Genomic DNA, 18,279 nt, shown 5'->3' on the forward strand with positions numbered 1-18,279 from the left:
CTGCCACCTGTATCAGGGCCTGTTGGGAGCTTTTCAACTAGGGGCCTTTTTCTCAGTCCTGTCATAAACAGATAGTTAAGGGTTAATAGAACAGAAGTACTTCATGTCTCTTTTGACTGTAAAGGGTTAACAAGTTCAGTGAGCCTGGCTGTCACCTGACCAGAGGACCAATCAGGGGACAGGATACTTTCAAATCTTGAGGGAGGGAAGTTTTTGTGGGTACTGTTAGTGTTTGGTGGTTGTTCTCTCTGGGTTCTGAGAGTGACCAGACGTGCAACCAGGTTTCTCTCCAATCTCCCTGATACAGGTTCTTATAAGTTTAGAATAGTAAGTACTAGGTGATAAGGCGAGTTAGGCTTATGTTTGTTTTCTTTATTTGCAAATGTGTATTTGGCTGGGAGGAGTTCAAATTTGTATTTTGCTGAAAGGAATTTACTTTGTACTTGTATGCTTAGGCTGGGAGGGTATTCCCAGTGTCTATAGCTGAAAGACCCTGTAACATATTCCATCTTAAATTTACAAAGATAATTTGTACTGTTTTTTCTTTCTTTAATTAAAAGCTTTTCTTGTTTAAGAACCTGATCATTTTTTTATTCTGGTGAGACCCCAGGGGACTGGGTCTGGATCCACCAGGGAATTAGTGGGGAGAAAGGAGGGAAGGGGGAGAGAAAAGTTAATTTTCTCTCTGTGTTAGGATTACTATCTCTCTCAGGGAGAGTCTGGGAGGGGGAGAGAGAAGGAGGGGGGAAGGTGAATTTTCCTCTCTGTTTTTAAGATTCAAGGAGTTTGAATCACAGTAATCTTCCAGGGTAACCCAGGGAGGGGAAGCCTGGGAGAGGCAACGGTGAGGGAAAGGGTTTACTTTCCATGTGTTAAGATCCAGAGGGACTGGGTCTTGGGGGTCCCTGGGCAAGGTTTTGGGGGGACCAGAGTGTACCAGGCTCTGGAATTCCTGGTTGGTGGCAGTGCTACAAGTACTAAGCTGGTAATTGAGCTTAGAGGAATTCATGCTGGTACCCCATCTTTTGGATGCTAAGGTTCAGAGTGGGGAATTATACCATGACACCTCCCTTGTCCTTCACAGCAGCAGAAGTAGGAATGTTTCAGAAGGGGGAGGAGCTTTTTCTGGTCCTCTGCTGAGTCTCTCGTCTCCCCTATTGACTAGAGAGCCTGCCCTCACCTACTGCTCCATGTCCCGACTTTCCTCTCTTACTGGAAAGCCAGTCAGAGGCTGCTCTGGGACCCTCAGTTTGGCTCCTCCCCTCATAGCTCGGCCCCATCCAAGCACCTAAAAAAAAAAAAAGTAGCATTTACAACCCTGCTTAAACATTCTGATTCAGGAAAGCATCCCTCTTGAGAAGGATGTGTAAGCATGTGTTTTAAGTTCCATTGAACCCAGTGGGACTTAGGCAGGTGCTTTCCTTAATGAGTGCAGAATGTCAGCAGATTACTAGGGCTATGTGCTTCCTGCCTCTCATGCTCATTTAGATACTTCATTTAGAACTATAGGGTAATCAGTATCCACGTGGAAAAATCGGCAGGGATTCTCTCCTGTCAGCTATCTTGAGGCGGAGGGGAGTAATCATTTAAAAAAAATGATTGCTATAGTTCTCTGAGCTGGCACAACACAGGTTTCGGCTTTGGGAGAGCTATTATGAATGTTGATCTAGAGTGTACAAAACCAGACTCAAGCATCTTTGTGGAAGAAAAAACGTGACAGCTCCATGTGTATGTGACTCACACTGAAATAGCAGCTGTCCTGAGTTAACAGAGAGGAGCCTGCAGATTTGCAAATGGGGGCTCATTTTATTCTGAGGTGTTGTGGTCTACATTAGGCTTTTTTTCTTAACATTTTGCAACAGTGGGAGCAGTGGAGGAGGCAGGATGTCTGTTGGCATGGTGTTTTAGCAACCTTGTTTTTCAGATATGGTCTCAGCATGGTTAAACATGCTTTTGATGCAGTAGTTTACTCTAGCACTGTGTTTGAAATAATTTTCCTAATAATTTTATTCATATTTACCACAATTCATCACTCCTTTACCAGTCCAAAAGCCACTTGGTGTTGGTTACAAACACAATACAAATACAAGCATATGTACCTATATTTTATACCCTACCAACAATAGAATTATAAGCACTGGCCAAAATACTTAACAGGTAGAGGCCCAGGAGACACCTTCCCATCATAGTGTGACTCCAGAGGTGTAAGGAAAAGCTTTGAAAAAGAATCCCATGAACACCCTTGCTTTTCATACACTATAGCAATCAAGTGATGTCACTGCTGTTTATCAGATCTTTGCTAAACCTTGGTGAGTGACTTTAGGACTGAACCTTGCTCCCTTTAAGGTTTTCTTCTTATCTCAGTTTGTCATTTTTCCCTAGTTACTGGATTAAGCAGTTCTTTTCAAAACAAGCTTATATAACTAATTATTTACTGCACCCGGTACCCAATTAGCCATGTTTTCTCTACCCAAATCTTAAATAAAATAACGCTGGTATTTCAAGGGTCATTGCAAGTTTAACACAAACAATCCTTCTTTCTCATGATTTTGTTCCGTTTGGTCACATGCTTTCAGCCTATTCCTCATGCTAATATCCAAACTCAATTTGGAGCCATAGTTCTCTCAGGTCTAACATGGATTTATAATCCTAGACGCTCTGACCATTGTTCCAAGTGCCAGAGATTCTTGTTTTTATACTGCTCCTGCCCTTCCTGGGTTGTCATTCTGAAGGTTGAAGGCAATTTGACTGAAAGTGATCATGAAGTGATAGATTTGATTATTCTAAGGAAAGGAAGGAGTGGGAGCAACAGAATAAGGATAATGGACTTTTAAAAAAAGACTTTTACAGACTTGGAGAATTGGTAGGTGATGTCCCATGGGAAGAAAATCTAAGGAAAAAAGGAGTTCAGGAGAGCTCACAGTTTCTCTACAAGATCATATTAAAAGTGCAACAGCGAACTATCTCGCTGTAAAGGAAAGCTAAGAGGAATAGTAAGAGGTTAATCTGGCTCCATTGGGGGAACTCTTTAATTACCTGAAAATAAAAATAAAAATTAAAAAAGAATAAAAAAAGAATTCTACAAAAAATGGAAACATGGTCAAATTGCAAAAAGATGAGTACAAGAGATTAACACAAGCATGTAGGAACAAAATCAGAAAAGCTAAGACACAAAATCAAATATACCTAGGAAGGGACATAATAAATTAAATGTAGACCCACTATTTAGTGGGGAAGGAGAGCTAATAACAGACGACATCAAGAAGGCTGAGGTATATTTTGCTGCAGTCTTCACTTAAAAGATTAATCATGACCAGATATTTAACATAATTAACATTAACAGTGAGCAAGAAACGCAAGTCAAAATAGGGAAAGAACAGGTTACAGAATATTTAGATAAGTTAGATGTATTCAGGTCAGCAGGGCCTGATGAAATGCACCCTAGGGTATTTACAGAACTAGATGAAACAATCTCAGAACCATTAGTGATTATCTTTAAGAACTCATGGAGGACAAAGTACTTGTCTTTAAAAGGGGGGCAGGGGAAAAGAGGACCTGGGGAATTATGGACCAGTCAGCCTAACTTCCAGCCTAACCTGGAAGGATACTGGAACAAATCATTTAACAGTCAGTTTGTAAGCACCTAGAGGATAATAGGGTTATAAGTCATAGGCAGTATGGATTTGTCAAGACAAATCATATCAAATTAACCTAATTTCCTTCTTTGATAGGGTTACCGGCCTAGAGGATGTGGGGAAAGGTGGAGATGTAATAGGTATATCTTGGTTTTAGTAAGGCTTTTCACAAAGTCCCACACATCACTCTCATAAACAAACTAGGGAAATATGGTCTGGATGAAATTACTATAAAGTGGATGCATAACTGGTTAAAAGACATAATCAAAGATTAATGATCAATGGTTTACTGTCAAAGTACGGGGACTTATCTGGTGGGGTTCTGGAAGAGTCTGTCCTGTATCTGGTACTATTCAATATTTTCAATAACAACTTGGATAATGGAGTGGACGGTATGCTTATAAAATGTGCAGATGACACCAAACTGGAAGGGGTTGCAAGCACTTTGAAGGACAAGATTAGAATTCAAAACAACCTTGACATACTGGAGAATTGGTCTGAAATCAACAAGATGATATTCAATAAAGACAAATGCAAAGTACTACACTTAGGAAGGAAAAATCAAATATACAATTACAAAATTGGGAATAACGGTCTAAGTAGTAGTACTGCTGGAAAAGATCTGGGGGTTATGGTGGAGCACAAATTGAAGATGAGTCAACAATGTGATGCAGTTGCTAAAAAGGCTACTATCTTTCTGGAGTGTATTAACGGGTGCTGTAGAAATGGGTAGATAATTGTCCCACTCTACTGGGCATTAGTGAGTCCTCAGCTGGAGTGCTGTCTCCAGTTCTGGTTGCCACACTTTAAGAAAGATGTGGACAAATTGGAGAGTCAAGAGGAGAGCTACAAAAATAAGAGGTTTAGAAAACCGTAACTATTGAGGAAAGGTTAAAAAATGGGCATGTTTAGTCCTTAGAAAAGAAGACTGAGGGTAGATTTGATGAGTCTTCAAGTATATTAAGAACTGTTATAAAGAGGATGGTAATCATTTGTTCTCCATGTCCACTGAAGGTAGGACAAGTAGTAATTGTCTTAATATGCCACAAGGGAGGTTTTAGGTTACATAATAGGAATAACTTTCCAGCTATAGGTATAGTTAAGCACTGGAATACGTTTCTAAGGAAAGTTGTGGAATTCCTGTCATTGGAGGTTTTTAAGAATAGGTTACACGAACACCTGTCAGGATGGTCTAGGTACAATTGGTCCTGCCTTTGTGCAGGGGGGCTGGACTGGTTGACCTCTCAAGGTACCTTCCAGTCTTACATTCCTATGATTCTGATTTGATTCCTAGCATCCTCTTAGTTGGTAACTGTATAACTTACTGAATATATCACCACCTCCCTTTCAGTCACGTCTTTTACAGTCTCCCTGCTTTCTTACTAGTTCTGTGTCTTCTGGAGATATTGGTTGCTATGGAACTGACTCTGATACTACATGTAAGGCAAAATGATTCTCAAAGATAATATAACTGGGTCATTGTTTTTTGTGAGATAAAACTCAAGGTGATTTGTAATCTGCAGCAAAATATTTGTACAAGTAAGAGTCTCTTTTTGTCACACGTTATCTGAAATGTAGAGGATGTCTTACAGGTTGTAGAATTTTACAAGAATTTGTGGCCAGGAAACCTTACTTAACTTTAATTCTGTCCTTAACTTTTAAGTGCTTGTCTGTGCAACTTTTATGTTCTAATGTTTTTTCCATGTGAATATATAAAACAGAGAGAGAATATGTGATTCTGTTGTGCAATATCAAGAGGTGGTCTTGGCACAAATTTGGAATGGCCCCATTACTCGTGGATGGTGAAGCCATGAGCTAATGATGCTGCTCATCCCAGAAATAGTGCTGATGGTGCAGAGGGACTCTCATCCAGCTTTTAGGAGCAGTTTTGGTGGCCTTGTTAAAGGTGAATACGGGGAATTGGTGGCAATATCCAGGACTCGTGCTTGTGGCATAGAGAACTCTACATCAGAAAAACACATTGCACCTACAAGCTTTATCATTAATTGCCCAGTCATACTTATTTATATCCAGTTTAATGGATAAATGTAAAATGCCAAACCAGCTCTGAAGGACCACTTGGACTGAGGACTACTCATGTCATTTTCAGTGGTCCTTCAAAATAGCGTAGGTTTCAGTGCTGTGGGACTGTCATGTCTCAGTGCCAAATCTGAAGGAATTACCAGGCAAAGGGTCTCGTCCCTACCTTCACACATTACAGCAGTATTAGAAATTAGGTGGAATCCTGAATGCAAAGAAGTTAGCAGCTCCTGGAAGGTGACTCTCTTGTGATTCTTATCACCTTTTTCCTTCCCTGCTTATCTCTGCGTGTATATGAATCCTCTGACCCCCCTGCCGTATTAGTCTTATTTGCATAAGCATATTATGAGGTACTGTAGTGCAATATTGCATTTTCACTAATTAGACTAGGGACATACTATCTAAAATTAATAACATAGGAATGGATGATATTATATTCATGAAAGCAAGCCTGAATCTTTAAAATTGTATTAACCCTTTTATCACACTAGTACAGGTGCAGAGCTGGTTCCCATGTTCAGATTGGGCAGTTGCTTCAGGCACAGGACCCTGGATAAAATCCAAATTTGGGGTTGGGGATATTCCTTTACCAACAGCATCATATGATGGTCCATTCCTCATGACACCATGCAGAGGAGAGAACAGGATCAACGAATTGTTTTGAGTATAGGTCTGTTTTTAGGGTTGGAATCCCAATTAACCTCTTGATTCTACACAACTCTGCCTGGTTTAAAAAAAAATAAATTCTGAAGAACACTTAAGGTTCATTTATATATGTACAAAATTACCCACTGTGTGCGTTTCTAGGTAAGAAAGAAACTAGATTTCTTTACTAAGCACTGTAGCTTGGTAACACACAATATGACAATGGCAAGAAAGAAAAGATGAGGCAAGGAAGTGGACTATTAAAGCCAGTTTTGTTTTGTTTTTACAACGTGGCCTGTGTTTGTATATTTGTAGCGACTTGCTCACTAAGGTCCTTACTCTAGTTTCCCTTATGATGATTTATGCTAGGGTAAGATCAGAATCTGTTGCTGAGTTTTTTGTGCACTGTAGAGATGTGGCGACTCACTGGCACGGTGCCTCCTGCTGGTCGTCCTGGGAATTAGCTCTTCCAGCTCCGGAGCGCTCTCTGCTGGCCAATGTCCCGCTTTCCGCTGGCCCCATGTCCCTCCCAGACCCCAGTGCCCCTTTACCTTGGGTGCTGCCCCCTGGCAGTACCTCCACTCTCTGGGTCTCCCCACTCAGGGGAACCCCCAACCCTCTACCCCCACCTCGTCTCAGTGGCTACTGCCAGTCACCATCTAGCACCCGCTCACTGGGGCAAACTGCAGTCTATACCACTCATCGTCAGCAAGCGGGGTTTGGACCTGCTGCCTTTGCATACCCTGGGCTGCACCTCTGCAACCCCAGTACCCTTCCTGGCCTTTACCAAGGCCTGCAGCCTGTGGGTTTTCTAGCCTGGAGTTCCCCAGCTCCTCTGGCCTTTCCTCAGCCCTGCTTCACTCTAGGTACCCTGCTGAGCTCCCAAGCTGCCAGGCCCATCTCTCTCCACAGCTAGAGAGAGACTGCCTGAGCTCCTGGCCCACAGCCTTTTATAGGGCCACCTGTGGCCTGATTGGGGCGTCGCCCTAGCAGTGGCTGCTTCCCCAATCAGCCTCGTTTTCTGGCTCCCTGGGCAGCCTTTTCCCAGGGCTGTTTTAACCCCTTTAGGGCCAGAGTGGGTGACCACCCTGCTACATGCGCTGTCACTTCCATGTGCAAATGCTAGTGTACAAACGTGTAAATCCTGTTTGTGAGAGCAAATGAGTTCTGTGCATGTACATTTGATTGCATCTGTGTGCAAGTCACAGTGCTAAAAAAAAATAGTGTGTATGCAAATAATTGCACTTGTAAAGTTTCAGGCATACAAATGGAAGCTGAGCTGAGGTCCCTTCAGAAAAAAACCCTTCATTTTCATTTAGTACTGTTCAAATTTTTCTCACTTTGGGACATGTTTTGAAACCACATGATGATATTTTCTACCTTACTCCCTAAAATTTTAATGGGACAGGTTGCTTCAGTATCTGCCATCTGCCTGATGAACTGCATAGGGATGTAAAGGTCTGTCTCTGGTGCTGAAAACTGATAGAATATAGATGAAAGCTGTACTCTATTTTAAAGGGAATAGAGCAGGTCCTCTTATATCAGCAGAGCCCTAGTTATAGTGTAAAGCAAACTTGCACTGTATATTAGAAGAGAAATGCATCATAGCAGTCCAGCTTAAGCAGCTATTCCTAACCTTTTCTCTCCCAAATTCCAAGTCATGTTCAGGCACTCATTTTGCAATGGGAAGGTTTTTCGGGAGGGGAGGAAGGAGAGTTTAAGAGAAATTGGCTCTTCTATGCAAAAAATGTCTCAGATAGTAATTCAGAGATGCTAGTGAAGTGATCTGAAACAATAAAATAAACCTGCTCTCTGTTAGAAGTCAGGTTTATACACGCCTGCCCGGTGCTAACTTCTTCAGCGCTCAGCATACTGGTAAATCCTGAAGTCCATCCATGCCCAGGCCTCCCACAGTCAAAATTGTAACTGAAGCAATGGGAGCCCTGCTTGAGTGAAAACTGAGTGAGGACGTCAGGACTTAGTGAATGCTCTGTAAGACATTAGACAGAAGGAACATCAGACATGAGACTAAGGTAAAATTTTCAAAAGCGTGTGACTTAAGAGCCAAAGTCCCATTTTCAAAGGTGGCTTTTGGCATTTAGGAACCTACGTCTTATTGAAAGTCAGTAGATCTTTCAGGTTGTCTACACTATAAGCGCTACAGTGGCTACAGCAGTGTAGATGCTTCCTACCATAATGGAAAGAGTTGTTCTGTCAATGCAGGTAATGTAGCTCCCCCCTTCTTCCCAAGACATGGTAACTAAGTCAACGGAAGAATTCTTCTGTCGCCTTAGCCAGGTCTACATCAGTACTTAAGTCATTTCAATTATGGTGTTTCGGGATTGAATTTTTTCACACACCGCCTCCACGTGGTGTAACTAGGTCGCCCAATATTTTAAATATACACCAGACCTTAGGAGCCTGAGTGTCTTTCACTTTTAAAAATTAGATTTAGGCTCCTAAGTCACTTTAGGTACTTTTGAAAAAATCACCTGAAACTTTGTTGAAAGGTTTTGAATTTTGTCCCATTTTTGGTCAAAAAGTTTCAAATTTTTATTGAAATTTTTTGAAATTCCCTCCTTTTCCTCCTCACTTTTGACCAGTTCTATAGGATGCCACATGACAGCAGTTAGGAGTGGTAAGAACTGGAGTGAGATGACATTTGGTAGGAAGGCCTTTGTCAGCTTTCAAAGTAAAGGGTTATACCAGTTTCTTGTCCGATTGTTCCCAAGTGATCAACATTTTGAAATGTGGACCTGCTGACCATCATAAGACCTCCAAACCCCGCTAAATATAAAGAGAGCTAAAAGCATTTGTTCTGTCTCCTCAGAGTTGGTCGTTTCTGGGAATGGCAAACACAGAATTGTTTTGCTTTGGTGTGAAAATGAAAGCAATGTAAAATACACATGGGATTTTGGATTAAAGATGTATTTTAATTTTACCAAGACACACAAGGATTCAACAGGGTTGGAAAGGCTGGTTCAATTTTAATTATATTCAGTGAAGCTGTGGCCTCAAAGAACTTATTTTGATTCAAGATTTTAGAAACTTTAGTACATTTCTGATGTTGGCTTAAAACTAGCATTTCAGATGTCTGCTCAGGGCTGCCTCCATATGGTTCTATTATTGCTGGCCCCCAATAGTAGTTCTTCCCCCACTGCAAGAACTAGCATCAGGAAGATTTTGGAAACCTATATCTATAAAACAATATGTCTCTAACTAAGCTTGTTTTTCCCCCCTTTTCTTCCTTCCCCCACTCCTTTTTTTCCCGTTAGTCGGAAGTATCCTGGATCCCCAACAAACACTACTCTGGGATTTATGGGTTGATGAAGCTGGTTCTGACAAAGACTCTCCCTTCCAATCTCGAGCGAGTCATTGTCCTCGACACAGACATAACCTTTGCCACTGACATTGCTGAGCTATGGGCCGTCTTTCACAAGTTCAAAGGTATTCTAATACCATTTTTAATGCTTCTTTTGTAAACTAAGCTGGGGGGAAAGTTGAGATTTATTTTTAAATACTTCTACTATTGTGGTTTCTGATGTTGGAATATGTGTACTCTGTCTGCTGCTTTTCTTCACAACAATGCAGGCTCAGTTGTCATCACTAATTTGGGGCAGTTTTGTTCTTCCTAATGTTTTGGTGGGCATGGGGAGTTCAGGAATAAGGTGCATAGTGAGGAGAGGAATTATTATTACCTGCTAAAATGTGATTCTAGGCAACTTTAGATGTTTAGTACTGAAATAACCTCATTATTTCACATTATTTTTATTAATAAATCCAAATAGCCTCTATTTGTTATCACTGAAAATGAGGAGAACCTACTTGGAGTGATGCAAGGGAGGGCGGATTATTGCCTGCAATTATGTGAATTAAAGGAAAATATTTCCTGCTTTGGTTAATAAGTCGATAAAGACATCTGCTGGATATGAAGTGTCTGGAATAGATTCCCTCAGTCCTATCCACTGCCATTACCTCCCTGAAATCTGTCACACAGTTTGACGAGGAGAGAGCCATTTTCAAAGCAAATGGGTAAGGAGAGGCTAGCCACACAACTCCCATTTAAAAACTATAGCACTCAGTGACTTTGAACTCCTATTTTCTCTCCCACAGGAATCTACCAAGTTTATCACTCCTGCCACACCACGATCACTCTTTAAATATTGAAACCTTCTATTTTGTTGTTTGATATTTTTCTTCTCTTCAGACTGGCTAGGAGAGATGACTACCACTTGTTCTCAGATCACAGAGAGATTTGATTCTTGAATGGCGCCATGAATTTCCAGCATGCGTGACAACTGTACTTATAAAATCAATCTTTAACAATTATTTTAGGCTTCTTTAGTCCATTCCTCAGTTTTCCCATTAGTCTTCTCACAATAACTTGGAAAAGACCTCTTTGGTACAATTCAGTGTGTTCCTGAGACGATACTTAGCACAACAGTAGTAATACGGCTGTTAAGGGAAGCTATCTCCTCTGCAGGAGTCTGACACCATATCCTACTCCATCTGGGAGGGCAATTTTAGAGCTAGTGATTCTCTTAGTAGAAATGTTCAGACACCAATTATTGGGTGGAAATGGCTGTTGGAAATCTCGTGATGATTTCATCTGATGTTTCAGCAAGTAAAAATATTTTCACAGCAGGTATAGGATGGAGAGGGACAGAGATTCCTTTTGTGGGATCCTGGAGGATAGCAGATATTACACTCCAGCACAGCCTTTTCCCGTTTACAAACACACACACAGAGAAGCATCTGAAATCTGTGGTTTTGTTTGTTCCCAGGAAGTCTAAATTTTCCAGTTGATATTAAGGATTTAGAGAGGCTGATGGTTCAAATTATCTTTTCTAGGACAACTTATGTAGAAGAGGTTTAGATTGAGGATGGTCTTTCAGCATAGACATGTCAGCTGTGTTACCTTGAGAGGCCCAAATTAAATTTGTGGTTATGGCTTGTAACCCAAGGCTATAGAGTTAGGGATATCCTATGTCCTTGATTCACAAAGAGTCTCCCACAAATTCATAGATTCAAAGAGTTTAAAGCCAGAAGGAACCAATAGATCATCTCATCTGACCTCCTGTATATCACAGGCACTTAAATTTCACCCTGTTAAGTTCCTTTCTTCACAGGGTATTGTGAGGAAAAAATCATCAATAAAAACAGGAGATTTGTGCAAAAGATCAAGGAGAGAGAATATGCCCCTTATATAATAACTAATATTGTATTTGGTAAGTTACTGTTACATTCAACATCACTCAGTTGGGGGAAAATGATACAGGATGCTTTTTAGAACCATTGCTATTTCTGTTCTTTGTTTATTTGCTCCTCTGCATATGCAGTTACCAGAGTTGCTCAATCAGTGTAGCTGAGTGCACAAATTACTCATGTAAATATGTGCACTTGGTTATTTGAAAATCTTTTAACTGAAGTGGCACATTAGGCTTCAGAGTTGACACATCATTGAGATTAATATGGGAAACACACCTCTCTTAGATGGTTTTAGAAATATTGTTTCAGGCTATGTCACATTTAGGAGGTTATCTCTGCGACCATAAGGGCTAGATTTTTATTAGTGTAGTGGAAATTTTCATTCTGTGTAATCTGAATCTTTCATGGAGGGCTGGATATATGCATTAAGGGGGGCAGATCCAGCTTGTCAGCTATGAGTTTGACATTCCTGCTTTAGCCTCTTTCTCTCCCTGTCTCTCAAAGTTAAGCATGGTGCAGTATCTCTTTCTGTATGGTAGATTTTTTAAACAAACAATATATTAATATTAACTTCAAAGGTTTCTGTCTGCAGCCAGTCTGGTAGGGGCAGGCTTCTGAGGCTTCTGAGGCTTAATTTACACAGGTTAGGTTTTCCATTCATCTCACATTGGATTCTGACAGTTCCGTACTTGAGAAACCATCTGGCCTAGGGGCAGGAAAACAAGACCATAGAACATACACATTCTTGGATAAAGTGCTGTAAAATGTTTCAGGCAGTAAAACCTAGTGTAGCCAATCCACTTTCATTGCAGAAATTGTGTGAATTCTGCTGAGAAAAGAATGAGTTTTAAACTATGTTCTCTGCCATCATTCATAGAATTTTTAAAAGGCCCCATCAGCTAGTTGTTTTGTTATATTTATTCTTCCATCCTCTTAGCAGTGAAAGATTTTTTCCCCTTCCAAATTTCTGATTTTGTCTTTAATTATATAGTAAACATTGTTTTCCACTAGCCCAGGTTTGAATGGGGCAGAGCCATTTTGGCTCTGACTCTTTCACTCTTATTTGAATTACGCATGGGGGGCCCAACTTTGATCAGGACCCCATTGTGCTAGATGGTGAGAGACAGTCCCTGCCTCAAAGAACTTACAGTCTAAGCAAACAAGATAGACAAAGGAAGTATTAATGCTTTCCTTTTATAGATGAAAACTGAGGCACAGAGTATTAGGTGATTTGCCCAAGGTCATACAGCCAGTCTGTGGCAGAACTGGGAACTGAACCCGAATCTCCCAAATCCTAATCCAGTGCCATTACAATGAAATCATTTTTCCTCTGAGTATATTGGCATGGGAACCAGGTTTCTTTTAAACATTGTTCCATCAAAAACGGCTTCTTCTAATACAGTCTGAAAGTCTATATGGATGGGGCCAAAACATATTAGATCTATCTTTAAAAGCCATGTTCTAGCCTACTGATATCTTTAGATCCCAATACAGAATTTATTCACTGTTTTCAAGAGACCCCTCCCTCTTGCACATTTTAATCATATTGTTTCCTAGTTGAATTCCGTATCTCCTTCTCCCTTTTGAAGTAGTGTAGACCAGTCTTTTTTTTCTACATTCTTTTATTTTATTTTTTTTACTTTCTCTCTCTCTCTTTTCCCCATCTCCACTTCTCTATTTTGGCCTCTTGGTAATTAGATGAGTGAAAAGCACATAGCAGTATCTTTATAATGCAGCTGGGATTGTTGCTGCTGTTGGACAAGGTTCTTCAATTTACCTTTAATCTCAGTAGGTTACAACCCAACCTGTAGTGTAAGAGCTATGACCAGACAGAAACATATTTCTCCAACAACGACCCAGGCTGTGAACCACAAAACTAACGTGAATGTTATTCAAGCTAGAGAGACTTGCCGGGATCATCTGTACCTCTGTTGCCTCTGATGAGTATGGGTCTCCACACAGAGATAGGATTAGGTAACCGTAATTGCCTACTGGCAGCTAGCACTTGCTATCCTTGCTTGGTTTTGCCTAGTCATTGTCGTGTGTAAGCAACAACTCAGAAGCATGTATGAGAGCCGAGCAGTTCCTGGGGTGGAGGGCATGGTGTTGAAGACTCAGTTTTAGACTTAACGCTATAATTTACTTCAAAGGTGCTTTGGTGCGTCTTGGGACAAACCGTAAGCATTCCAGCCTTGGAGAATGTGGGTAGCCTCTGATGCCACTCTAATGTATGTGCAATGTCAGTCAATTCCACAGTCCAATTGGCCACTTGCCTTTGCAGCTGTACTTAACGGTAAATATTTGGAAGCTGTTTAAAAATCAACTGACTGTAGTAAGTAAAATAAATGGTATGTTTCACACAGTCCCATATGCAGATCAGGTTACCCAGCCTGTCTACATTTGTTTTCTATATATAAAAATTTTCTCTGAAAAAGCTTGTTAAAGAATTAAGATGTACGCAGCACCTCATATTGTCCAAGCAGCTAAAGAGAAGAGTGGACAGATAGGAACTGAAATCCCAGTTCTTATATCTTGCATGGATAAACACAGGCTACAGAACCTGTTTGCTTTGTGTCAAGAGCTCAAACAGTGATAAAAATCTGTACTGACATCATAAATACCAGAAAAGGTCAACAGCGATTTGGGTGCAGGTCTAGTGCCCACAGCTGAAGAGGGATTGGCACATAGTCAATCCCAAACTTTAAATTTGTAAACACTCAGCATGTAGGCGCTTTGGCACATTGCTCTGCAGATTGCCTGAGGTAACAATCTAAATTCATGCAATCTCGCACCTTCTTTAGCAGAAAAAAGAAATTCCTGTGTAGCTGGTTTAGTAATGCTTCTACAAGGGCTATTATCTGTACAGTTTATATATCGTGTGTGTGTTGCTTTTAATTTTTGTGTGAAGTTAATGTGCCTGAAAGTGAGGGGCTGACAAATCAGCTAGAGTCAGGAATAGAGTAGGAAGGTGCTCTTTCAGTTTCTCCCAGTGTAGCTCTCTTAAAGTAGCTCAATCTTGATAATTTCTGCTAATCCTTAGCCTTGGCCTTTACTGCACGAAGACAGCACTCAGTCCTTTTTTGCATGTAACTATAGTTCCCTCCTGGCCACGATGGAGTCTCCACTGCAGGTGGCTCTAGCCAAGAAAAGGTGCACGTGGAATGCTGCAGGGAAATTCCCTTTCACCCCAGGGGCACCTCTTCCACCTCCCTCCACCCCCCAAAGCACATGCGCGTGCACCCCACACACACACACAATAGTACAACAAATATAGGAAAGGGAAATACTTATTGAAAGAGGAATGAATGGAGAAGAACAGCAGGAGAAGATGGGGGAACACCATGAGGACTCAAGGGACCAGTGGTACCACAATATAAAAGGATAGACACTAAGCAATGCATTTAGACTCAGGGTATGTCTACACTATGAAATTAGGTCGAATTTATAGAAGTCGATTTTTTTAGGAAACGCTTTTATACAGTCGATTGTGTATGTCCCTACTAAGTGCATTAAGTCGGCAGAGTGCTTCCACAGTACCATGGCTAGCATCGACTTTTGAAGTGTTGCACTGTGGGTAGTGTGACAGACCCTGGCCAGTGGGGTACAGGAGTCTGGTAGAGGGCAAATATACTGGTCATTGGCTAAGTAGTTTTCTGTTCCCTGAGTGACCAGGGCAGGGGCTGCACTAGAGTAATCAGGAACCTGCTAGAACCAATTAAGGCAGACAGGCTGATTAGAACACCTGCAGCCAATCAAGATAGGCTAATCAAGGCACCTGGGTTTAAAAAGGAGCTCATGCCAGTCAGGCCAGAGGGAGCCAGAGGAGAGGAAGTGCATGTGAGGAACTTTGAGCAAGAGGCACAAGGAGCTGAGAGTGAGAGGGTGTGCTGCTGGAGGACCAAGGAGTACAAGCATTATCAGACATCAGGAGGAAGATCCTGTGGTGAGGATAAAGAAGGTGTTTGGAGGAGGCCATGGGGAAGTAGCCCAGGGAGCTGTAGCTATCATGCAGCTGTTACATGAGGCACTATAGACAGCTTCAATCCACAGGGCCCTGGGCTGGAACCTGGAGTAGAGGGCAGGCCCGGGTTCCCCCCAAACCTCCCAGCTCCTGATCAGACACAGGAGGAGTTGATCCAGACTGTGGGGAAGATCACTGAGGTGAGCAAATCTGCCAATAAGTGCAAGACCCACCAAGGTAGAGGAGGAACTTTGTCACAGTAGCTATCCCACAGTTCCCGCAGTCTCCACCGCCCACGGAATTCTGGGTTGAGCTCCCAGTGCCTGATGGGGCAAAAACATTGTTGCAGGTGGTTTTGGGTAGATGTCATCAGTTGCCCCTCCCTCCGTGACAGCAATGGTAGACAATCATGTCATGCCTTTTTTCCGTGCATGCGCCATACTGCTTTCAGCAAATGGTGCAGTAGGACTGCTAACGGTCGTCATCCAACCACTGCTTCCGCTGCAACTCCGCTCTACTGGTTCCATGAATCCACCTTGCAGGTCCTCTCATCATTCTGAATAAATATCTATTCTCGGGGCATCTGCTGCAACTCTGCTGTCCGGCTCTTGTCTCGCCATACCACAGCGAGCATGCAGCCCACTCAGCTCAGCTAAGGGACACTGCTGCTGTTGTGTCCTAGTGCTGCTGGCAGCAGACAGTACAATAGGTCGGCAAAACTGGCCATCCAACCACCACTTTCGCTGCCACTTTGCTCTCCTGGTGCCATAAATCCACCTCACAGGTCCTCTATATGACCGTCGTCATCCACCGCTTCCGCTGCAACTCTGCTCTCCTGCTCTTGTCTCGATCAATAGCGAATTTCTCTTTGTTGGCTGTCATGGGCTCCCGCTGCAACTCTGCTCCTGCTCTCCTGCAGATGCCATACCATGGCAAGCATGGAGCCCGCTCAGATCTCTGCAGCAGTTGTGAGCATTGTAAACACCTCACACATTATCCTGCAGTATGTGCAGAACCAGAACTTGCAAAAGCAGGTGAGGAGGCGACGGCATCGTGGTGATGAGAGTGATAAGGACATGGACACAGACTTCTCTCAAAGTAAGGCCCTGGCAATTTGGACATCCTGGTGGCAATGAGGCAGGCTCATGCCGTGGAAGGCCGATTCTGGGCTCGGGAAACAAGCACAGACTGGTGAGACAGCATAGTGTTGCAGGTCTGGGATGATTCCCAGTGGCTGTAAAACTTTTGCATGCATAAGGGCACTTTCATGGAACTTTGTGACTTGCTTTCCCCTGCCCTGATACGCAAGAATACCAAGATAAGAGCAGCCCTCACAGTTCACAAGTGAGTGGTGATAGCCCTCTGGAACTTTGCAACACCAGACAGCTACTGGTCTTTCGAGAATCAATTTGGAGTGGGGAAATCTACTGTGGGGGCTGCTGTGGTCCAAGTAGTCAATGCATTCACTGAGCTGCTGCTATCAAGGGTAGTGATGCAGGGAAATGCGCATGTCATAGTAGATGGCTTTGTTACAATGGGATTCCCTAACTGTTGTGGAGCGATAGACGGAACGCATATCCCTATCTTGGAACTGGACCACCTTGGCAGCCAGTATATAAACTGAAAGGGGTACTTTTCAATAGTGCTTCAAGCACTGATGGATCACAAGGGACATTTCACCAACATCAATGTGGGATGGCCAGGAAAGGTACATGACGCTCGCATCTTCGGGAACTCTGGTCTGTCTGAACAGCTGAAGCAAGAGACTTACTTTCCAGACCAGAAAATAGCCATTGGGGATGTTGAAATGCCTATAGTTATCCTTGGGGATCCAGCCTACCCCTTAATACCATGGCTCATGAATACACAGGCACCCTGAACAGTTGTCAGGAGCTGTTCAACTATAGGCTGAGCAAGTGCCAAATGGTGGTAGAATGTGCATTTGGATGTTTAAAGGGACGCTGGTGCAGTTTACTGACTCAGTTAGACCTCAGCGAAACCAATATTCCCGTTGTTATGACTGCTTTCTGTGTGCTCCACAATATCTGTAAGAGTTAGAGGGAGACATTTATGGCGGGGTGGGAGGTTGAGGCAAATCGCCTGGCCGTTGATTACGTGCAGCCAGACACCTGGGTGGTTAGAAGAGCACAGCAGGGCACGCTGCGCATCAGAGAAGCTTTGAAAACCAGTTTCATGACTGGTCAGGCTACGGTGTGACAGTTCTGTTTGTTTCTCCTTGATGAAAACCCGCCCCCTTGGTTCACTGTACTTCTCTGTAAGCCAACCGAGACCTCCCCCCTTCTATCACTGCTTGCGCAGGGAATAAAGTAATTGTTTCAAATTCATGCATCCTGTATTAATTCATCACACAAATGTGGGATAACTGCAAAGGAAGCCCAGGAAGGGTAGGGGAGGAGGGAAGCATCGGGTAGGATAGTGGAAGAGGGAAGGACAAAGCCACACTCCATTTCAAAACTTATTGAATGCCAGCCTTCTGTTGCTTGGGCAGTCCTTTGGGGTGGAGTGGTTGAGTACCCAGAGGCCCCCCCACCCCACCCCTTGGGCATCTGGGTGAGGAGGATATGGAACATGGGGAGGAGGGCGGTCAGTTACACAGGGCCTACAGTGGCAGTCTGTGCTCCTGCTGCCTTTCCTGCAGCTCAACCATACTCCAGAGCATATCAGTTTGATCCTCCAGTAGCCTCAGTATTGCATCCTGCCTCCTCTCATCATGCTGCCCCCACCTATCATCGTGCTCCCGCCACTTCTCCTCTTGCTCCCGCCACCTGT

The 18,279-nt window shown here is 42.8% G+C and overlaps 1 protein-coding gene across 2 annotated transcripts in view; it reads left to right on the forward strand.

Annotated features, from left to right (window-relative positions):
• Positions 1 to 18,279, forward strand: part of LARGE1 (LARGE xylosyl- and glucuronyltransferase 1) — a 398,517-nt gene that overhangs the window by 235,312 nt on the left and 144,926 nt on the right. For both annotated transcript variants that reach the window (XM_050926400.1, XM_050926391.1), the window contains exon 6: positions 9,596 to 9,767. In XM_050926400.1, the coding sequence (XP_050782357.1) occupies positions 9,596 to 9,767 (172 nt within the window). The remainder of the gene's footprint in view (positions 1 to 9,595; positions 9,768 to 18,279) is intronic.

Source organism: Gopherus flavomarginatus, chromosome 1, assembly GCF_025201925.1.
Source record: "Gopherus flavomarginatus isolate rGopFla2 chromosome 1, rGopFla2.mat.asm, whole genome shotgun sequence".
Classification (NCBI taxonomy): domain Eukaryota; kingdom Metazoa; phylum Chordata; order Testudines; family Testudinidae; genus Gopherus; species Gopherus flavomarginatus.